This window comes from Notothenia coriiceps, unplaced genomic scaffold, assembly GCF_000735185.1.
Source record: "Notothenia coriiceps isolate Sejong01 unplaced genomic scaffold, NC01 NC01_scaffold00025728, whole genome shotgun sequence".
Lineage (NCBI taxonomy): Eukaryota > Metazoa > Chordata > Actinopteri > Perciformes > Nototheniidae > Notothenia > Notothenia coriiceps.
In genome coordinates, this window is record NW_011358429.1 from 12,631 (window position 1) to 36,239 (window position 23,609).

Here is a 23,609-nt window from a genome sequence, read left to right on the forward strand (position 1 = left end):
GAATGTTTTAACCTCCCTTTACTGAGTGGAACTTCTATGTTATGTTCATACTCTGAGTGTTTTGTTTTGCCAGAATATCCACCTGTTCATTACCCTCCACACCTACATGAGCAAGAACTCAGATGAAAGGAGTTGCTATGCCTTTGATTTGCATTTGATATCAAATTAGAAATATTTCATTTATTATGTCCATTCTAAATGAAGGTCTGCCTGATCGTATACTCGATAATGCTGAAAAGCTGTCAGATGCAATGTATTTTTTTTCTCCTCTATCCATTTCAATGACAATACCAATGCCAACAACTCTGTGGTGTATACTGACACATGGTCTGTTGCCCTTTTCTTTATATGTGTATTACTCACTGGGATATAAACTGCTGCCCCTGCACGCCCTGCCATCTGTAAATATGATTGTTGAGTCTGAGTGATATCTTGCAAATATAATTCGACTTTGCGCCATACTGGTAATAGTTCTTTCTTTTCCTTCAACTCTTTTTGTATATTGAGGTCTACACTTGGCAATGGGAATAACCAGGGTGGAATGGACGAGATTGGAACTTTGGGGCAATACTGTATTTGATTCAAACCTATACTTGCTGCCTTAACATCACCAATCCATCCAAAACTTGTTAAATGTGACTCATTGTGCTCCCAGCAGTCTTTCAACAATACTTTTCGCAGAATGACTATCACAATGCCCCTGAAGGTTTACCCAGTATGCCAACATTAACTTCACTCTTCTTATCCTTAAAGGCATTTCTCCCATTTCCACCTGTATTGCTGATACTGGAGATGTTTTAAAAGCTCCACTACAAATCCTCAGGGTCTGAGCTTGTAGGACATCCAGCTTTTAAGGTTTCTGCTGCTGCCATGAACGCTATACACCCATAATCTAATACAGGTGTGCGACATAATTTTGTGACACATCAGATTTTGAGACTACCTCAAACGTTTTATTATTAAATAATGCTGTATGTATTTGAATAGCTACTGTAACTGACCGTAGTGCCAGCATAGTATTTAGGTAGACAGACACATATTGATAAATGTGCAAACTATTATATGTTTAGAATTTAGATACAGAGTTACACCCTCTTGGAGGGACATCATTTTTATTGCTCAGGTCACAGAATGTGCTTCAACACCGGTTCCTGTTTACATTATTTTAGCGCTCTGTTTCACCTTTTTTAATTGTTTTTTAACCATTTAATAGTCGGTAACACATAACTTTACAATGCAGCCAATATTTAAGATATAGGTAAATAATAACAAAAATATACCAAGTACTCAGTGCATTTGGTAGATGCAGTGGAAGCAGTGGAAGGCGGTATGACTTGTTTCCATTGGTATGACGGCCGACAATAAACACGAAGAAGAAGAAGCTGCCAAATATGGTCAAAACCAAAACACCGGCGCTGCTAGCTAGCTGTGCTAGTTTCAAAAGTGGGTGTGGGACCATAACTTCAGTGTGACAAGATAAATGTTTTTTGGGAGCGATAACAGAGAAGGTTTTTTCTCTTTGTTTTGTACCAAAACAGCATAATATCAAATGAAGAACTTTTCGCCCTGTTTAAGCAACAGAGCTACTAGCTAAGGTAGGAGAGTGTGAGGGGTGGGAGGGTGAAGTAAAGCTGTGGGCATTACAGTGTAAATATTGTTAAGAGTTGCTTTAACTTGTCCCTTTGCAAAGACCCACAAATGCTTACCAAGCTACCTCTTCTATCAGGGTCAATCCAATAGGAACTCAGTAAAGATGTCAATGGAGTGCCAGCTGTCACCACCTCCTCCTCCTCCACCTGCTCCTCCTGCTCAAGATCCACCACGTCCTCCAGCCTCCACCCACAAGAAGAAGTTGTATCAGACCATAGCCAGCAGCAGGAGTCCGGTGGAGGGGAACCACACAGAAGCCCGTTTACTGCTCAGTCAGAGGGAGAGCAGGTGAGACTTTCAATGAGAAGATCAACTTTTTTTGCAAATATTTAATGATAACCGTCTGTTTATTTTGACCATGTACCCTTATTTAATTCTCTGAAATCAGATGTTATAATTTGGGGAAATAGACAAAGAATACACTTAATGAACAAGAATATAATGCCAAATTAATGGGAAGAAATGTATCATCTAAAAATAGTTGATAAAAAAAGGGTGTTTTTTTACTTTTGTATTTTGTGCTTCAGTTTTAGGAAGGACCTGCAGTGGATACTGGTGAACACATATGTGCCTTCTCTCATCCAAGATGGTCCACAGTAAGTTTGGAAACTGTGGTGTCAAGCCACACCTAGATCTACATTTGACTAAGAAATCACTTTACAAAGTTACAAATTGCATGTACACTGGGGCAGTTGTATAGCTTACATGAAACATTTGCTATGATGTGACTGTGTAACTCATTTACCTCTCAGGTGTGGTCTGGTGGCTTTGTGGATGTCCGCTCACCTTCGACAGCCACAGCTGAGTATTGACCTGGAAACTGTTGTTCAGACGGCACTAAGCAGAGGATACACAGCACAGGGTGAAATGTTTTCAGGTAAATAGAGTGTGTAAACTGTGCAAGAAAGACAGAGTTGCGAACAAGAGCAGAGAGGGATGGGTTGCTTTTCATAATTTATAACCCTTTTTCATTTTGAGGCAGTATAAGTGTTCTAATGCTGATAAAGTGTTGCAGGTACAAATATTTTTCTTTGACATCATTAGGTCTCTTCAGTGGGGCATTAAACACCATATGTAGGATGGGATTAAACATGTGGAATTTATATGATCTTGTTTATTTTTAAATAGGAGTTGTAATTTTCCTTCCTAATAAAATAGTTTTACACTGTTTATGGTGGTATGTTTAAATGTTCTCATTGTGATTTTTATTTTGTCAGCTGAAAACATGGCCCTGCTGGCGGAGGAGATTTGTGGCTGCAGAGCAGAAGTGCTGTCGGGAGGTTTAGGTGGTGTTAATGCTGCAACCGTCATCGCACACCTGTGGGGAAGACAGCCTGTTCTCATCCCGTATCCTAAAACAAACTGCCATGGAAAGACTTTACTGTGGTTGTGTTTTTCTTCTGCTACTGATGTCATAACAATGTCTATGATCACAGGGCAGAATTCCTTCACAGTTTGTACAGATATGATGAAGACTATAACCATGAGCCGTGCCAGCGGAGCGGCCACAGAGCGCACTGGGCAGTCGCTTCAGGTAAGACGAGATGGCTGACTCACTGGGGAGGTGTTTCCTAAAGAGAGTGTTTTGTGAAAGGAATGTCCTGAATTAACCCAACAAAGGAAGCCAAGATTAGTCGGTTCTTTTCATAAAACTGGTTTTAAACTAAAGTCAGTCTTACTTATTTCACAATAAGACTGAGACATCAAGCACTCATTTGATTCAGAGCAAAGTAAACTGACGGTTAGGACAGAGCTGCAATGTTCATGGCTGGAAAGAAACAAATATGAACCTTTTTAACTTTAGCAAAAACAAAATCACTGCAACAAACAAAGCAAAATAGGTGTTTTAGAACTTGTAGATGTATAGTGTGAGTCGTGGCTGAACCTGTCACTGTGGTCCTGCCTGACTCTCATCATACTACTTCCCTGATGGCTCCCACAGGATTGTTGACATCCTTGTGGATTCATCTTCTTATTAGAGACACATGCATTTCCAAACATCTGGTCTACCTATGCTGTAAAATGTATTATCTCTTCGATTTACACACGGCATCTATTGCACGTCTGTCCGTCCCGGGAGAGGGATCCCTCCTCTGTTGCTCTGTTGCTCTCCTGAGGTTTCTCCCATGTTCCCCTTTAAACTTTGGGTTTTCTCCGGAAGTTTTTCCTTGTACGATGTGAGGGTCTAAGGACAGAGGGTGTCGTATTTGTCATACTGATATTCTGTACAAACTGTGAAGTCCACTGAGACAAATGTAACATTTGTGATATTGGGCTATATAAATAAACATTGATTCATTGAGCATACTATTTAAAAACTTTGACGTAGCAAACAAGATTCCAGCAATTTATTATTACTTTTAATTATTTTGAAGTAGGATGATTCAATTTGTCCTCTATCTATGATCAAAAGCTATAATAGCTTCCAAATGGTGAATACACCTTTTCAGTGAACCTACAACTGACATTTGGCGTGTGGCGCAGTGGGTTAGTGCGGTTGGTGTTTGGATCAGGGGAGCACAGGTTCAAACCCCACTGCAGTCAGCATGTCGTTCTGTCCCTGGGCAAGACACTTCACCCCAAATTGCTCCTGTGGGGATTGTCCACAGTATTAAGTATGTAAGTCGCTTTGGATAAAAGCGTCTAACAAATGGAAATAAATGGTGACAACGTTTTTAACCATGAGGCAACAGCCATGAGTCAAGTTGAGTGTGATACTGCGCAGATATTTTAGATTAAAAAAAAGATCTGATTTCAGATCTTATTCATGCAATTAAGTTCATCCTATGAAGTGACATGGATATTCCATGTACTAGAAAATGACTCCTGGTGCAGCAGTAAAGAGAAACCTTATTGGACAAACTTTGCAGAAAGTAGAATCTGTTGTTGCAGCACTACAAGACACCAGTAAATCTAAATAAGTATAGAAAACAACAACAAATATAATAGGAGGTACAAAAACTAAAAAGAATAGAAAACAAATATTACCAGTGCTATTCTTTAGTCTGGTAAATTGGTCAAGCCTGAAAAGGGATTGTCTTCCATGGTCCCGTTACCACATTTCAGCTCTAAAACATCAACATGCCACACAATGACCACTTATTCTTGTTCCAGGTGTCCTCCTGGGTTTGGCACCGGGCAGTGTCAGTGAAGCACACACTCAGCCTGACCCCACGCTGCCCTGGCTCCTCCTCGCTGCAGAGAGCAGCACTTCCTGTCCCTTCGGTAGCACGGCGGTCAGAGAGGTCTTCGTCCTGGCTAAGCAGGGTAAAAGCCTGCGCTACCAGCTGTGGAGCCTGGACAGCGTCGCTCAGAGCAACGATCAGCTGAGGACGATGGGCCCTCAGAGAGCTCAGGATGGGACTCTGTACGTGGTTCCTCTGGGAGGGGTGGAGGCCGGGCTGGCAGGACAGGCGGTGCTGCTCCACACGAGCAGTAATCAAATGTAAGCTCAATGCAATGTCTGGTACTCAAGAGAAGACTCTGATCTGCTTAGAGCATCACAGTGAACTCTCAGATTGCAATCAATGTCACAGTTCAAACCAAATTTGTTTAAACAATCTGATGTCTGCGTGGCTTCCAGAAGTTTTTGAATCTTTTTAAGCCCTTCGGAGTTACTGTTGTTGGCTAATGAATGCAGACGGTGCTGTTTTGATAAAAATTCTCAATTTATTTATATTCACTGGATAAAGTTAATTTCCAAAAAGTACACTGCAATTCAAAATGATCCATGTCACAGATCTTTTCATTACTTTAATATAAAGTGCAATTTTTTTTGAAGATGATCTTTCCCTAGCAGGGAACTCTACATTAACGAATAGGTGCTAAACACATCGCTGACTGATTTCTTTGTACAATAAATTGGTTAAATTCTTCATTGAATACATTGACATCTTGATGCACCGCCTGCGAATAACATGACGAAAACTGTGTGTGAAAGACTGACAGGAAAACACGAACTCTGAAGTATCTTATTTCCAGTTTATTGCAATCCATGATCTGGACAAAGCAGGGAATTAATATCAATGTTCAGCAGCCTGTTTGTGCTTTGCAGCTTTAAAATAGGCTGCCTTTTAAAAATACAAAATGTGATTATAATTCCAGTTTTCTTACCTATAAAGCAGCACCCAGAGAACCTGATCATTTGCCATTTTACAAATATAGAGGATTTGTGGGCTAAGAAATATAATACTTTGTAAACAGCTTAATCCTCTGTCAGTGTACGTTTACTCTTCAGGAAATGGAAAAACCAAATTCCTAAAATTTGTTCTCAGATTACATGAAGTCAGATGTTTACAACTAACCGAAACTGACGAGTTCACCGATCTGCTGCATTGCAGTCAAGGAACAACAGACATTATCAGAAGCACTGACTTCATATCTTATCATAACCAAGTTTTTGCTTTGTAAACTTTCCATCCTGCGTACAGAAAATTCAACCAAACCGTGTTTAGTGTAGCTAAATGAGATTTACTCAACATCCTTGTGTAATATTCTTGGATTTGATTATGTGTCATACATATCATAGGTTACATTTGAAGATCACATGTAAGCTGATATATAATGTAACCTTACAAAAGCCTTACCAGACTTATCAGTTTAATCAGGTATTTCCAGTTTAATTTCACTCTTTGCGCACCACTGCTTTTCTGTGAAACTCCCAGCAAATCTGAAGCAACACTGATCAGATTAAATGAAGTGATAACAACAAATTGAATTCATGCAATACACTTGTACATTTCTGCATCTGTAAACCCAGTACTTGACTGCTGCTTCCCATCTTAAGACACTCTGAGGCACCGCTTGATTTGTTCAATGGCTTTGTGAGGATCCATAGTGCAACAAATCCCAGACAAACATGGCTGCCAAGCTGCTTACTGCACAGTTCAATGAGATTCAAAAAACCTTTCACTGCATATCATACAAAAACCCAAATTTAGAAAACACTTGCAACAAGTTAAGCTTTGGGACTATATTGTAAATCAGTTTACACTTGGGTGAACTCTTTGGAAGGAAAGTAGCATGAGTCCACTGCACTGGAATGATCCAACCGCTCTTTGAAAATGCGAGGCACAGAAATATTACAAACAAGGTAAAGAGGTTATACCAAGGCCAAAAAAAATTAAATAAAAATGTATTTACACACTGAGTTAGTTAACACGAGGTCTGACCAGTGTTTTAGTGTTGCCGTGTACTTATACATCACAAAAAATAACATTCCCCGTTGCCTAGTGCTCCTTGAAGGCGTTGTGGGAAGGCCTCTGGATCAGGTTCATGGTTGTGAGAGTGCTGTGTGCAACTCTAACCAACAGGGGGAGATGTTGAGAAGGGAGAACTGCCTTTGTAGGAAAAGAGGGCAGTGAGAGGTCCATGATTTCTGTGGACTGTACTCTCAATTTGACAAAAAAGTTACAATGCTGCATGCAATTCTCCCTCTTTCTCTTCCTTGCATCAAGTCCTCGCAGATCATCTGTCCCGGGGATCCACAAATGGAGCATAATGCAAGGAGTCGGTCTTTGGCATATTCCACTTTCAATAAAGCTCCTGTCCTTGTTTTCGTCTTTTCTCACACAAGTACAATAGGATAAAGACACTTGGCGTGGGTAGTGAAGACCCAACTGGTGGTCATTTTCTAATCCTTCCTCTGTCAGTCTACTTTTCTCAAAACTCTCCTGATTATGTATCACAAATGTCTCATTAGGGTCCTCCCTCTCAGGGGGTCTGTGGGAGCATAGTGCTGAGGATGTCTATGAGGTTGTCCAGTCCCCACAGGTAGCCGTCCTCCCTGTTACCCTCCACCCAGGGGGTCCTGTGGTCCAGGGTGCGGGGGTCCGGCAGGGGCACCGTCTTCCCAAAGTCGATCATCCACACTCTGGCCTTCCCCGAGGCGTCGTGCACGAACAGCAGGGAGCTGCCTACGACCTGCGGAGGGACGGACGGGTGAGACGAGGGAGTTTGGGTGTGTTAGAAATTCAATACAGTAGCTACTGACAGGATGATATCACAGAATGTTCAACTCGCCCAGCAGGTTTGGGAGGGAAACATGAAAAGTGAGTGTGTGTCAGTGGGTCTCACCTCGTGTGACCTGAAGAAGAGCGACTGCTCGAGGACTGATCGAAGTTCCTCCAATCGCTGCAGGTAGAGCTTCTGAGAAAAAGATAAAGAGATATACATCAGAAACATTTACCATAAATAATGTTTTTTCCTACTTAACCATGAGTCTAAAAGACTCCTAACCTTTATTGATGTTTTGTTGCTCAATAGATTTGATAAACGCTGTCTTTACAATCGATAAGAACCTATTGCTAGCAGCGGGCTAACCTAGCTTAGCATAAAGACTGTAATTAGGGGGCGAGAGTATGCCTGGCTCTGCCCAAAAGCCAAAAAGTCCCTCTACCTCTAAATATCAATAATAAACACATTGTATCTGGATAGTTTATTCTTTCAAATCAAGACTACAGTACACTAAACTGCAGTTTGCTGTTGTAGAGGGGGTTACATGCTGATCTATATCTTGGTCAAAAGGTTCAACTTTCCCATTAAAATAATCGTCCGTGCAGTTTAACATTCACAAAAACAAGCAGTAACAGCAGAACTACTAACGTACCAGAATCTGAGTGTTGCCAGCTACAAAGTCCTCCAAGGCCTGCATCACCTGCTCCCTGCGCTTCGTCTTCTTAAAGTTGGTGTTACATGTTCCATCAGCTTTCTGTTGAACAAAAGAACAAATAAGATATCTGGTTTCTCTCCCTTTACACATTTTCACCTGTACAAAGACAACATCCCGTCCAAGCCGCAGGTCTAATGTTAGCTGGTGAGCATTCAGTGCAACACTATCAGAAGTACCTTTGTTCTAGGTTTGTGTTTTTCTGAGAATGCATTTGTTGCAAACAACAACAAATATTAACGTATAAAGCAAAAAGGCCACAGACACAGCTTGGCTGCATTTACTTGTTCAAGAGGAAATGGGAGCAGCTGCTTTTAATAAAGTGTCGTGAAATATTTCCCTAAATTCTGAGTTCATGCACATCTACAGTTATTGGTGCGACCAGCCCTGGGTTTATTTTTGAAAGAACAAACAGTCCTCCTTGTTGGGTGCACATCCGGCCTAAACTTTAACAAACTGTGTTTTCCATTTCCTCTCCCGTGTGCGGTCCTCCAAGTGAACACTAATAAATATTTACTCCCATTGATGGATTACTATTTCTTTCCTCATGAGCACTGACTACTACAGCCAGGCATGCTATCAGAGCAACAAGTCCAGGATGACCTCTGACCTTTATTCCTTCGATGCGGAAGCCCATGGTGGCTGTGGAGCTGAGGGTCTCCCTCCACTGCATGTATCTGGGTTTGAGGACTCCCTGCTGGGCCTTCTCCTGCTCTGTGGGGGCCCCGGGGTCCACCGCTACCATCTTGTCATACATGTCCTTCCGCAAACGTGGACGCTCTCTGGCCTTCAACAGCTCTTCCTCCAAGTACGTCCTGAAATGTAAGGGCTTCATTAAAAATAGTTGTATGCATTTTAATATCTTATTTTTCTCATTTTCCTTCTCTTTGCTAGTTTAAATCAGATTTATCTGTAATAATGTTACGTCCTTATTGTTATTTATATTTAACTTTTGTAGTTTTTTAAGAACTACTTACACTTATTTCAACAATTTAACAACATGAGAAAATAATAAAAATGTCGGCTGCACATCCGGCCTAAAAGTCATAAAATAAAGTTAAAAACTATAACAACAGTAATAGTAGCAAAAAGCATGAAATAAAAAAAAGTTACTGTATAAATATTTGAACACTTCCAGCAGCATTGTAAAGCTTTAGATGTGATCAAAGGTTTGTTTTGAAGGCTCACTGATAGTCCCTGCTTTGACCTTTGGAAAAGGTTTCTCACACAGAAGTGCTTCCCTTATCTTGAGTCTTACCTGCTGCCCATCTTGCAGTCCATGATGGAGGGCGAGTCGAAGTCAGCCAGCAGGTCATCCATCAGGTTGTAGTCCTGCTCGTCTCTCTGGACGACCCCATAATACCCCGGCACGTAGGGGCGCAGAGTGTCCTTCATCAGCTGCTGCAGACACAGCTGCTCACACTCACAGTACCGCTTCAGCAGGCGGCCGTACTCCCCGGCCTGGAAGTTACCTTGGAGAAAGAGACAGACAAGATTAAACAATGAAGACAAAAATAATGCATGAGTGAGATTTCTGCAGAGTAGGGCTGCACAACATGTTGTTTTTTAAATCTTTATTTCCATTTCAATTACAGCAAGACTCTCTGCGAAAGACTGCAGCATTGTACTCAGGGATTTAACTTCCAAATGTAACCATTAATCATTCTGTTTCATTTGTGTTCAGTTTAATGTTCAATTTGTTGTATAAGCAGTATACTGGAAAGAGCAGAAAGGTAGAACTGATTGTTCATTTATCATAAGTAGTATTGTTATTGTAATCTTTAACAAAGACACATATTATTTAGCCCTAGTGCAGACAAAGTCATGCAAACTCTATATTTATGCATACCTGCGTGGCCGGCTAGCTGCACCCATGGGTAACGCTTCTTGAAGGACACGACGAAGGGGGACCAGTGAACCATGGTCTTTAGTTTCTGCCAGGACTTATTCTGGAAAGAGAAAAATCCACGTCATGCTCTTGTTACAAAAAGGTGCGGATCGTGACACACAAGTGACAAATCTGACACTCTGGCGAAACAGTGCGAGGGTTTCTTATCCGCTTCAACAAAAGCACAAAAAACAGGCAAGAGAATGATTGTTCATTCAAGGAAAACACACCCTGTAATGTGCATATACTGACGCGCACACACACATAGACACACACACAACTTAGTAGACATTGAACAGATCCTCCCCTTTATCCACTAAGGCCAGTGCAAAACCTATGTGACAAAGCCCATTCATAAAACATTTACTAAAGCCACTGTGGTGTCATAAAACAGAGACTTACAGTCCGAAACTGTGCGTGTGTGTGTGTGTGTGTGTGTGTGTGTGTGTGTGTGTGTGTGTGTGTGTGTGTGTGTGTGTGTGTGTGTGTGTGTGTGTGTACATAGTTATCTTTGTTGGGAAACACCAGAGCAAGGACAGTGTGCGACGGGGGACTTTGACGTAAGCAATCTGAGGGGAACATACCTTCCATTGATTAAAGCATGTGTGTGTGGGAAAATCACAACAAATGGACAGCCAGTTTAGGATATGTGAATGTGTTTGTTGAGTGAGTGTGTGTGTTACAGTAGACCTTTAACCTAGTTTTGCTCTCTTTTTCTTTGTACTGAAGGAAAATACATGTTTAACACAGGAACACTGGAATATGACAAAGGCACAAAAGGGTTAATATAAAGTATAAAGTTAATATATATAGTAATAAAATGCAGGGACAAAAGGCTATAATAATAAAACTAATCTTTTTATAACTAAATAGCTTCTGTGAATGGTTGTGCTGCTTCCAGGCAGGCCTATCTCTGCCGTGTTTACATGTCAGCCTATCTCTGCTCTCCTCACATGCATTCTTTCCACAGCTGCTCTGTTGAAACTCAATAAAACTGTCTCAGTGCCACGGAAACGGCACAGTCTGTATTTACACAGAAAAACAAAAAAAACAGACATTAATTTAAAGACGGCTGTTTTGTAACTCAGCTATGAGTGATGGAGCCATACAGGTTACTCATTTATTATTAGGTGACAGTTGGCTGTTTTGTGTTATAAATTCAAACTTAAGTGTGGAAGGACAATTTATTATCCTTCATTATCGTCACAGGGTTGCACAACCAAAATGTTCTTGTGGCTTAGTCCATAATATAAATATTTAATACCAATTTTCATCAGCTTTAGCCATTTCACTGTTTAGCTTTGTTTTTAATCATTCTGATGGGAAATGGTGTGCAACATGTCTGTGCTTCGTCACACGGCCGGTCACGTCTGGCTTTTTTAGATGGACAAAAGAGACAGAGTCATGAGAGTGAACACGAGACAGTTTAATCGTGTCAACAGATTAACTTCGACATAAAGGTTGTCACACTGAGGTCAAAGGAGGGCGATGAAGCAAGTACACCAAGTGCATTTCACCACAGTAGGAACTTGGGGAACTTTTTCCTTGCTCATGTGTTCCTAATTTATGACCTTCCTGAATCAAATCCAGTAGATTCTCTTTGATTGGCAACAGCACTATTTCTGGACATGCGCTTGTCTTCAATTTTCTACAATCTTCCTCCGAAAACCATTGCCAATTTGGGCCTGTAAAGGAATATCACTTAATTTATTTTCTTAGTTCTTTATTTCTTGGCAGTACATTTTCTCCGGCTGGATTAAAAAAAATTCTTTCTCCCACATGACGTTCTCTCTGCATCACTGGCCCGGGTTTTTTCATTCTTACCTTTATATCTAGCTGTATTCAACATTAAACATTAACTCTAAACTCCTTAGAGGCTGAAAATACTCTTCAGGAAATGAAGAAACATTTATTTCTCAGTCTTTCTAGCACGTATGAACTTTTCAATGTTTACACCAGGTCAAAGCTATTCATACAAAGCCGAAAAATACCCAGACTGTCCTTATGTCACATAAAAACAACAAGCAATCCACCTTCAGACACCCGGCCCGGTCAGTACAGTAAAACTGGTGCCAGGTTTTGGCCTCCAAAGTGCTGCAGTAAGGGATAATTATGAAGCTGTGTAAAGTTCATAACACAAGAGTCCATCAGACTGAAGACTCAGCAAATGATCAGTCCCTTTAAAGTAACAGGATAATACTTTACGAGCCGTCATAACAGTTTTCACAACACAATCATCATGACCTAAATGATACTGTAACTATTTTATACAAAAGTATAATTACATTTTTTTGCGTCTGTCAAATTCCTCTTTTACTTTGTTTAATATGCGTTTTGTCCTTTTCAGTACATGTATTGCCTACACAGTATGTGTATGTGTGTGGGAAATTGCAATTGAGTGATTTTGAAATCTACTATAAATGAAGCGTAATGAGATGACGCAACACGTTTTCTGCCTGCAGGACCATCATACTGTATTTATGTAAAATATCAGTTTTAAACAACGCAAACACTTTAGTCCAAAAATAGTCTCCTCAAATAGCGTCTGTATTTGGAAACCAACACAACAGGTTACCAAGCCGTATCCCAAGGTTTTTATGTTATATCTTATCTTTACTTGTCCTCATCTGTCACATTAGTAAAAAGTCTGGGGGGGTTGGTCGACAAGAGAGAGAGGTAAAGCAGACACCAGAATCTCCAGCATCTCTTCTTTCACTTCTTTTATCCTCATGCCATCGGGCTCTTTCTCTAATTGCTTCAGCTTGACAGCTTAATGTGTTGCCTCTGTGGGGTCAAATCTATCTAAATTACCTGACACAGCCAGAGTTAATGCTTCTAATGGAGGTTTATGCACAAAACATCCCTAGAAAGTACATTTCAAAAAGCCTGGACTGTTCACTTCAAACTGTATAGTGTTATTGCCGTCTCATCCAGCCTCCCACACTTCAGCTTTTTAAACACTAGGGTCACATTTCACCTCTCACAGTTCATCCTTCACCATCTCTCGCTTTCTCCGTTATATAACTCTCCCAATGTATAACACAGAGGGCATTGCAGCTTTCCTTGTTTTATAAGCATCTCCAAAGCGTTGATGCAGATAAATGTGCTCAAGTTATTTTTACTCACATCCCACCCTTCAATTCACTGGCATCATCTTCACACACTCACACAGGTTCTTATGACACACCATACTGGATTGGGACTATTCAATGTCCCCTTATTTCACCTTTCAAACACGCAAAATCCCTATTTGTATAAGTATAAATTCACACACAAGATTAAGGAGTATTTTCTGTTTAAAATCTTTAGCTTTTGGTGCTGTTGTGTTTTGCAATATCGTGAGAGGTGTTGATCATTTTAGTCCACATTCACGGATAATAGTAGTGTTAGCGTAGAAATGGGGTAGAAAATAAAACAATTTTCTCATGTTGCAATCATTCTTTTTTCCTAAGATGAACAATTTGAATGCATTTATGCAAAATGGTGGAATGAGCTCCCCATTGAAATCAGGACAGCAGATAGCTTGTACATCTTCCGGCGCAGACTGAAAACTCATCTCTTTCGACTCCACTTCGAGCGATAGAATTATTAATAAAGCACTTATATACTAATAAAAGGGCTTGCTTATCTAAAGCCAGTTGAGTAGCACTTGAAATGTTTGGCTCTATGAAACCTGATGTACTTATATGATTCTGTTTTCTTCAAGGTTGTATCTTCCTGGTCGAATGTACTTATTGTAAGTCGCTTTGGATAAAAGCTTCAGCTAAATGCAATGTAATTTACAAAAATCACAAAAAAAATGTACCCCTTTAATTGTGTTGCTTCGGGCAAATACTTGGGGGCTGTTTTGTCGATTGCCCCTATTTATTTCTCACACTGAGTGGGGTTGACACCTCGCAGTATAAAGCATTAGTATTACCTAGAACACACTGAGTGTATTTGCCAAAGTTCAGGACTGAGAAATTAATTGATTGCTTAAAGTATTACAGCCTGAAGCATGCTGATCCTGCGGGTGGCTTACAGGCTTCTTAACCCAGATAGAGAGGACGTCTTTTATAAAAGACCGACTGCATACTGTGGGCAGAACAACCGTCACATACAGCAACATACAGCAACATACGCACATCTCTCATCGTTTGAATACCCAAACCCGTCACACTCAAGTGATTAAATTTATCTGATATGATCTTTATAAAGAATCATGACGTTATAAAATGCACTGTGACAGTCTATGTGTCGGTAATTCCTTACCTGGCAGACAGAGCAGTAGTGGAGGAGGAGGCAGGCACTGACACAGGCACACACAGCCCCGGAGACCAAGCGGGAACGCAGCCAGCACAAAATACTCCGCACCATCAGCACAAGGTCTCCACGGGAGAGAGTCACCAGGGCTGAGTGCCTCCCTGTCAGCTTGATGTAATTCACAATCATCTATAACCTTCTTGATCCAGGACCGCCTGTTAGCTCCCAGCTAATGCTCTGTCATGCTCCTGGTTGTTTAGCTTCAGTCAGTCTGTAAACCCTTCCTGTGCACTGGGGCTTGGGTCGCCTGGTAAATAATCCTCCTCTGTTATAATCTTATTTCTCACACTAGCCCCCGTCTGCTTCTCAACAACTTCTTTTGTAATCCCAATTCAAAAGTTCTCCTATTGCAACATTGTTCCACCTCTCCCTTTTTCTCTAAACAATTTCTCAATATATGTTCTTTGCTGTCCAGCATATTCACAAAGCTGTTCTTTTTTCTACCTTCTGCCTGCCCAAACAAGTCCCTCCGTCCCTGAACCTCCACACACAATGAGCTGTCTCCTTCTTGTTACCTTCACACTAACCTTTGTTCTTCTTCTCTCTCTCTTTCTCATCCCCTAATCCCCACAGGGCCTATCCTGAGCCCCAAACTGAGCCAATCTCCTGACAGGTTCATGGGGGTAGGGACAACAGGCCTTCCCAGAGCCTCCCAGTGCTCTCCTATTGTCTGCATGCCAGATTCCTCGTCACTATGTAACCTACACAGGTGTGTGTATGTGTAGAAACCTGTCAGACGACTATCATCGGCTACAGGAGTGACTACATGTGTGTACATGGAGAGTGTCTTCAGGTACTGTCAGAGCTCTTTGTGCTCTAAACTACTTCACAACTTTAAAACCACATCCCTTTCCCTTGACTCAAGTCTTTGAGTTAAAGCAGCTCAGCTGTGGTGCGACACTGAGTGAGCAGAAGATGGCAGGGCTTTAAAAAGAAATATAATCAGATAAATTACTTTTTAACTACTTTAATGATTGTATTTCTTCCCACTGACATTGTCTGTGTCCTCTTCATTGTATGCATGTTAGCGCTTAAACAATCAAAAGATTACTCTTTAGAGATTTTGATGACCACGTCATTTATCAAGGGAAATACCTAACGTTAGATAAACTGGTTATATCTTGAGTTACTGACATTACTCTTTTATCTTATTTTTACTTGGTTGTTGAAAAGAAAATGTCCAAATATCCTGTATTAAAATATATCTTTAATTTGCCCTAATTGTTATCCTCATATGATATGCTATTGTGTGATAAGTATCTTCATAACATCAACTTTTAGATACATGCATGCAAACGTGGGTTTCCAGCTTTGTGACAATGTTTAAGTTTAACATACACGTTTTAAAATGGTATAATTAGATGTATTTCCACTACAAATCAGAAGGAAATACTGTATTCTTAAAATCACATTCTTCTTAGGTTGAATAACCTTTTCTTGAATCCAATTTGTTATGCATACTTAAGTTATGCTTGTTAATGTGTTTTTTTACATGTGGCATTGCAGATTTGACTAAAGTTAAGGATCTGAATACTTTCTCCACCACTGACTGTTAACATTGCCAAGCTGTAAAAATACTGTAATCTATTAATATTGGAACGTTGCTCCAAACACGCAAAAAGCATGTAGTGTGTTGCTTTCTTTGTTTGTATCGTGGATGTTGTGTGTGCTGTGGGATTAATGTGTGGGGCTTTGTATAATGTGTGCCATGGAAAACAAGTCTGTGATTGTGGCTCATGTGCATAAGCATGCATAAATAAGAATGATATTCCTGTGTAGGTTACATGTTCAAAGTTTCAGTGTCTTTTCTTATCTTTTCGTCAGCTTACGCTCATTTTCCTTTTGTTTTCGGTTCCACTATATGTCTCATGGGGCAAAATAGCAAGGGGATAGAAAGAGTGTGTCATAATGTTGGAAATAAATTATAAAATAATATGTGCATGGCTGGCAGACATTTGTAGGAATGTGCATCTAATAACATTGAAGCGTCAGGGACAGAGTAGATACTGTCTGTGTGAGAAAGAGAACAAGACAAGGAGAGAGAAAAAAAGTACCATATATGGCAATGATGTCGCCTAGCAACCGGCTCTGCCTTCTGCCCAATTTTCCATGACACACGCTGACAGGCTGTGAATGCAACACGGCATCGCTGTATGTATGTGTGCATCTCTCTGCATGTTTGAGCAAGTATCTGCTCCCTTTAGCGAGCTTGCGAAATGTAACTGGTTTGTCTGGGAGCTGACAGCGTGGCCACAGCCTTTTAAAACCCAACAACAACAAGCACACCCTCCTTCTCTTAATTAGCCTACTGTATGACTGACTACAAACTTTGAGAGGACAAAATGTGCCCATTAAAACACAGCCCTTATCAGAAACCACAGGCCAGCGACGTCACGTTTGTTACGACAGCTCAAGTGCAACTCTTAATGTTGCTCATTTCCTGGGTGTCAGAGCTGGGAAACTACTCTGTGTCCACTGACCTGCTGGTACAAATGATCATTATTATCATTACTGTTAGTGGCAGGCAGCCAATCCCTGTGTTTGTCATGTGGAGGAATGTGACGGCTAAAGACTCCCATAATTTAACTCAAGAGTAGAAGTCTCCGCCAAGACCAATTTTCCTCTTGCAATATTAACGTAATTGAAAAAAGTATTTCTGTATCCACCCCGTGATTCTGACCCACTAAAAATATTAATAGGTTTTTCCTTGGTCTACGCTTCAGGCTTCCAACAAGTTTCATATTATTTGGGCCAGTCGTTTTTCCATAATTATGCTGAAAACAAACCAAGATAACCAAAATGGGTAATGAGAGAGTCATCCAGGAGAGGCATCAAGAATGCTATATTGAGAGTTGGATTATTTTTGGTTAAGACACTAGCTGTATCAATTATACACTTTGGTTTCAGCTTCTTTAATGCGATTTGCATTGCATTTCTGATCATAATGTAAAAAATTAAATTAAAATGGACCAAGAGTCTCTTTAAATAAAGCTGATGATGATGATAAACGTTGTAAACTGTAAGTCTTTGTGTTTTAAACTGCTGTAAGCATAGGACAATGATAAGGCCAAAATCATTGTTGATCAAAAATGATTTATGTTTAATTTATGTTTTCAATTATATAACTTAGCCTACATGACGAGGTAAATACTGCTAAGCTTGTTTGTGTTTATTGCTAGAATTGCGTTATTTTTATTGATAATGTATGTGCTATATTTATTGTTTGCCTAAACATTTTTTTCATCTAGCTATAAGGGACTACAGTAATGCTTGAACATATTGAGTGATGTTGATCAAAGTTCACTATCACTTTAAAAGTTAGTATAATATACATTTGAAATCCAAACAAATGTGTATGCCAAGGATTGACTAACCGCTGTGTTTGTATGTATTGTAGTGTTCACTTGAGCAGACTAGTACATGATACACAGTATGAATCCCCTTAATAAGACAGTTAAATGTCTTTAACTGGAGGCAAATTTCCACCTCACAATGTAAATAAAGGCAGCAGCGTCTGATGCCAGATAAAGCCTAGTTTGTAAGGTACCAGCAATGAAAATATGTAAAATTTGAGGTTTCAATGGGATTGAAAACATTTCAATCCCATTTTCCTCTGCGTCATGTCTGTCTCACCCTCTGGAAAAAAAGAAATAAAATACCAGGCAAGACAGGACTGTCTACTGGGTAAAAATAACTGCAGCTTGATTATTAAAATATACACAATACATAGCTCGTGCCAGGGTTCTCGTTTGGAGCATCGCAATATGAATGGCATGCTGAACATCTTTCAACATTCATGCTTGGTGATGTGGCCTGAATGGAAAACCTGGACATTCAGGATTCACACACTTGAGAGACGACAAGTGGCAACATCCTGTTTTCAAGACAAGTCTCATTCCAAGCATTACTAGTCGACACAGTGCATCAAAGCTTCCTGACTCAGGGGGGAAGCATCCCGTGTTTCTACTTCAAAACTTTAAACTGCATCTCACGTATAGACGAGAGGAAAACTCAAAGCCTATGTGCCAGTAAACTAACTTCTAGAATGCTGTCATAGCATCTATGACTGTACTGTATTGGGCTGAAGTGGCAGCTGTGGTGGGATGACAAATTATTAGAACGAGCATCCAGACATTGTTTAAATGGCACTGCATCTGAGCCATGTGATCATGAGCCATGGGAGAGAAGGGACAGGCATGGGGGTGTGAGATAAGAGGCAGTTTGTTATAGTTGTGATTCATTATCAGGGTGGTGTAAATTCAACCGTGAAGGCTTTCACATTAGACAAACAAAAAGCTATTGTTATTATATTTGCACTGACGTTTCCTCAGTTATTTAAAACACACAAGAGATCCAGCCAAAACGACATGAGAGCCCTCACATTTTTACTGAGAACCTACTGATTGACTGGAGCCTTATTTAAAAAATGTACACAAAAGCACTTGAAGCATCATGTGAATTGTTAAAATAACATTGATATGACATAGTTAACGCTTCAGCCTGGTGACAGCAGTGATTACATCTTGCAGCCTAAGAAAGTGGCTGTCATCATTGTGCATGTGCATTCAAGTACAACAGCTACTGTATGCAACAGTAAATAAGGAAATGCGTGTATGTTTTCATGCTTGTATGCTGCATGTGTCCTGTAAACAGTGAGGTATGCTGAGTATGTTCATGTGCACATGTTAACATAACATCCATTACATTTTTTTCTAAAACCAGTTATTTTGTGGCTGTATAGCAATTTTGCACCATGGTTTTGGCAGTTGAGGCCACATGCATGACTGACATTTCAATTGCGTAATCTCTGCATGTATTTTGTTTTTTGGAAGCCAAAGCTGAAAGACCTGTTCATGATTTGATGTATGTTACAGCTTCTCATGCTTATTAGCCTAAGGTTTTTGATTTGCAAAAGAGTGAGAAGTAACCATAGGCTGTGTGGAAGTAACTCACCCCTGAGCCATCGTCCGGGCTGCACATGGACCGGGCCGGAGACAGGCTGGACTCGAAGTCGCTCCCAGTGAAGTCGTCCTCGGACTCCTCGAAGGACGAGGCTGAGGACAGGCCGATGGAGGAGGAGTTGGACAGCTTCCTCGGTGATCGCATCAGGGCAGGGGACCCTCCGCAGCCACTGTCCGAGCAGGGGGACTCGTCATCCGGCTGAGGCTCCAGACACGAGCCGGGGGTCAGCAGGGTCGGTGTCTCCGGGGGGCGGGTCGGGCTGGGGTCTCTGGTGATGATAAGTGTCGGTATAGTTCCTTGGAAACCTCCTGGGGGATTCTGAAGGGCCTTGTCAGAATCCTTCAAGGTCTCACTTTCCCCGGTGGGATCGGGCCGACCTGACACGCTGCTACAGTCACTTTTTGTCATTTTAGCCTCAACGTGATCCTCCGGTATCGATAGCCCACTGTCCAAAGGTTGATCCGGGGAAGTCCTCTCAGTGTCCGTGTCAGAGGTGAGCAGCGGGGCTGAACTCACACTACTAGCCCCCGTTAATTCCCGAGCCTCACACACAATACCACCCAGGTTGTTTCCCCACGGTGGCTGATCTTCCATGGCCCTCGTCGGGGCATCCGAGGCATTGTACTCTCGCTCGGATTTCGGCTCCTCGACTTCACCGGTCCGAGTTTCAAAACCTGACGCATCTGATGATCCGTCCTCTCGGTTCACGGCGTTTTGGATAGCCTCCACATGACCATCCAAGCCGGATGGAGCCTCAAAACAATCCGCGGAAGCTCGGTGTTCCCTAGCCGCCGACACTACCTCGTCCCTCGGCAACTTTCCTACTCTGTGATCGCGACGCGCTGCTGGATCTCCAGCTGCGTTTTCGCAAGGTAAATCCGCGTCAGTTTGGCTGGAGACTCGCTTTCTCCTTCCCAGACACGATAACACATTATTTTTCATCGGGTTTTTGTTCAGCTGGTACTCCCGCCGCTTCGGCCCGCTCCTAAATGTGCAGATACGGAGGCGCTGGGCTGTTTCGCCTGCTTTCCACTTCGCTCTGCCTGGGCTGGCGCTGCTGCTGTGCGAGAGATCCGAGCGAGTTTGTCCCATCCTGCATGCCGTAGTAGTAACAGTGACCCAGACACACCCTCAGTGGTTTAATTTGAAACCACCAACTGTAACTCCCTCAATGTACATTAAGCCATTAGTCACACAAAGCCGTGGACATCCTAAATTGCTCCATTTTATTTTCCAAGGCGGAGAATCTGTGAGAACAAACAGACAGATGACCAATGATTTAGTGAACACAATAACTGCATGAGCAATACAATACAAAACACTCCCCATATTAAGTCTAACAATCAGACTGATAATGTAATCATTAATAGCCCATATAAAAGCACCTGCATATGTCTGAGGGCCACAGTAAACACTGGCTGTTGTTAATCACAGTTCCTGGCAATTCATCTGTGATTTATAATTTCTGGTATTCAGAAATTAGTAGGCTGCACGACAAATAAAGTGAAAGAAGGAAAGTCAGATTATATGCACTGAAAACATATGACAGTAGGAGTTATTTAAATATTCCAGAACAACAGTTGATTGCAAAGAAATGTAAGGTTTCAATGAGTTTCATGCTCAGTTTCACCAGTACTGGTAAGAGAGTAATACTGCCCTCCTGTGCCTGGACACTGTGCTCTTGTCTATGAAACTTGTAATATCTTAAGCATTTTCATTTAGACCTTAATGGCTATGTGTAAAGTATTGTTTTACTTAACAGATGTAACGCTGTATATTAGTATGATTTTCATAGATTAATGTATTAATCGATGAATCATTGGTGAAGAAGATGACAGGAAATATGTCTCGTTTTACAACATCCAAAGTAAACTTCAAGTTGTTTAATGTATTTGACCCACAGCCTAAAACGACTGTGGGTCACATTCAATGTACAGAGATATTTTAAAAAGAAAAGAAAATCCTTATAATTTAAACACTTGAACCAGCAAATGTTTGATAATGTTGCCTTTTAAATAACTTCAATCACAACTAAGTCATTAAACAAATGCTGAGATGTCCAAACACAGAAAATACAAATTGTATGGCTTCACTACCTTTGTTTGGCCTTAATTGATCATGAAATATAGTTGGTAAAATTGAAAACTGTAAGGTGAATAATACACTCCTGTATGCATCACACATTCCAGCCTACTGATAGCCCCCATTTTAGATTTCTGGAAAGACACGTTTCATAATTTCCTAAGACAAGACAGAATCCTGGAAATATTTAAATATCATTACACAAGATGCAGTGAGCCGCTGGGAGAGATTTTCTGTAATTTACTGTGAGAACACTGCAGTCACCCTGATGTAAGGAGGGAATGCTCACGGAGGGGAAACAAGACAGGAAGGATCACAATGGAAAGAACAACTCATTGTGAACATCCCCCACACAGACTCTCACATTCAAGTATATTCAAGGACATTCTTGTGTAATCAAAATCATAAATAATCATACATGATGACTCACACCATGGGGAATGACTGACATGCTTGAAACAAGGTAGCATTGAATAGATTCTTTTAATCAAAAGATTACGCACACTTCCACCCATCCATCAACCCATCGACATACCGTGACTCATAGTAATCATTCCTTGGCAAACATATTACAAAACACTAAAATGTATCTACACCAAAGTTAAATCCACTCACAACAACAGTATCACCATCAATGGACTATTCATTAGGTACATATATTGAATCCAATGCAACCACAACGTTTATAATGTTCAGTTTCTGTTGACATTGTTGGGAATGTATCACTAATCACAGAAGTCCAGTGCAACAACAACACTTAGTCTGCCCGATTACAAAAATATGACTTGATGCTAATCATAATTGAATTGCCGTTCTACGACAAATACTGAACAGAATCCTAAAGTAACCCTTAATAAAGAACAGTTGTATTGAATTGTACTATATTGTACAAGTGTACATGGAGAGGAAAATGAATGTATATACTTATTAAAATAATCTACTTATTCGGCATCTAGTTGTTTAATCTGAAGGACACACTTCATGGAAACGGTGTAAAACTTTCTTAAATTGCTCTAAAATTAAATATTCTAGGAAATAACAGACACTTTGTATTTAGTGGTTTTATAAGGAAGCCACACAATAATTGTTTTAAATGTAATACTTGACAAATTGTGGACAGAAACGAAATGTAGGTTTATTTTCTCTTCGTGTATTTTGAGTAAATGTATTGGTGGCAATACAGTCAATATACATGACTTCCTCAAGCTGACTTCTAACGGGTGTAATATATTTTTAAACAAAACATTTATGTCAAATTAAAAAACAATTACAAATGACTTTGGATACCGTTACAATCCGCATCATACATATACAACTATTTATAATATCAAACAAAACTTACCAGGCTGATCCTGAGTTTCTCCCCTGGTGTCTGAAGCAGCTGTTGTTAAAGGGTTGAGAGACGTGGAGCTTTATAGCACTTATTCAGGGTGTATAGGGGATGTGATGTGTGATGTGTGTGTTTGTGCGTGTGTGTGGATTTAGTGTAGTAGCAGCATGTGGTTGACGTGAAAGAGGAAACGCTTGTCTAAACAGGGTCAGGTTTGACGAAGGTTCCATGTAACTAAAGGATGAGGTTATATAATACGCGAAACTATCCTTAAAAACACAGTTTAAAGACAGATCAGACCAATTGAAATTGTATATAACCAAAGTGCAATGTAATAGTTTAATTTATTGTCAAAACGTTTCAAAACAAAAGCACTAAAGATCGACATGTCAAGAGGGTTTAAAAATGCTGCTTTCACATGTCCCCCTGAATTTCCTGCTTCTGAAATGCTTAAACCTTTCTTCTTTTCGCAAGTTCTTTTCGTAGTCCTTTATTCATTATACTAAACATATCTTATATTTTTAAGTGCAATTAAAAACACATCTACTTCAAGAAACGGGTATTTTTCTCTGCCAAATCATCTCTCATGTACAAAAGGGATCACGTCATGTTGCTGGTCTCAATCTGTTTAGAGTTCTCTGATAGCACATGAAAGCAGCATAGGCCTTTTTATCTATGCACGTTTTATCGGTCATTTTCTGGAGTTTTGGCTTTTATATGTCATACGT

At 40.5% G+C, this 23,609-nt stretch overlaps 2 protein-coding genes across 2 annotated transcripts; one reads left to right on the plus strand and one right to left on the minus strand.

Moving 5' to 3' along the window:
- Positions 1-1,401: 1,401 nt before the first annotated feature.
- actmap (actin maturation protease) lies at positions 1,402-5,522 on the plus strand. The gene is made up of 7 exons (XM_010783731.1): positions 1,402-1,595; positions 1,727-1,938; positions 2,178-2,246; positions 2,403-2,527; positions 2,868-2,997; positions 3,114-3,184; positions 4,765-5,522. The coding sequence occupies exons 2-7, from the start codon at positions 1,754-1,756 to the stop codon at positions 5,097-5,099; spliced, it is 915 nt and encodes a 304-aa protein (XP_010782033.1). The 5' UTR covers positions 1,402-1,595; positions 1,727-1,753; the 3' UTR covers positions 5,100-5,522.
- A 95-nt stretch (positions 5,523-5,617) lies between these two features.
- itpkcb (inositol-trisphosphate 3-kinase Cb) lies at positions 5,618-23,071 on the minus strand. Its single transcript, XM_010783732.1, has 8 exons — positions 22,894-23,071; positions 19,461-20,716; positions 10,167-10,266; positions 9,576-9,789; positions 8,928-9,132; positions 8,258-8,359; positions 7,726-7,797; positions 5,618-7,572 (listed from the first exon to the last, which is right to left on the minus strand). The coding sequence occupies exons 2-8, from the start codon at positions 20,559-20,561 to the stop codon at positions 7,363-7,365; spliced, it is 2,004 nt and encodes a 667-aa protein (XP_010782034.1). The 5' UTR covers positions 20,562-20,716; positions 22,894-23,071; the 3' UTR covers positions 5,618-7,362.
- Positions 23,072-23,609: the final 538 nt, after the last annotated feature.

Coding starts and splice junctions, on each gene's coding strand:
- itpkcb (XM_010783732.1), bottom strand. CDS start 20,561: ATGGGACAAACTCGCTCGGATCTCTCGCACAGCAGCAGCGCCAGCCCA. Junction 10,267..19,460: donor GCCCGGACGATGGCTCAGGG/GTGAGTTACTTC, acceptor TTCTCTTTCCAG/AATAAGTCCTGGCAGAAACT. Junction 8,360..8,927: donor TCCGCATCGAAGGAATAAAG/GTCAGAGGTCAT, acceptor TTTGTTCAACAG/AAAGCTGATGGAACATGTAA.
- actmap (XM_010783731.1), top strand. CDS start 1,754: ATGTCAATGGAGTGCCAGCTGTCACCACCTCCTCCTCCTCCACCTGCT. Junction 2,247..2,402: donor CTCATCCAAGATGGTCCACA/GTAAGTTTGGAA, acceptor TTTACCTCTCAG/GTGTGGTCTGGTGGCTTTGT. Junction 2,528..2,867: donor ACAGGGTGAAATGTTTTCAG/GTAAATAGAGTG, acceptor TTATTTTGTCAG/CTGAAAACATGGCCCTGCTG.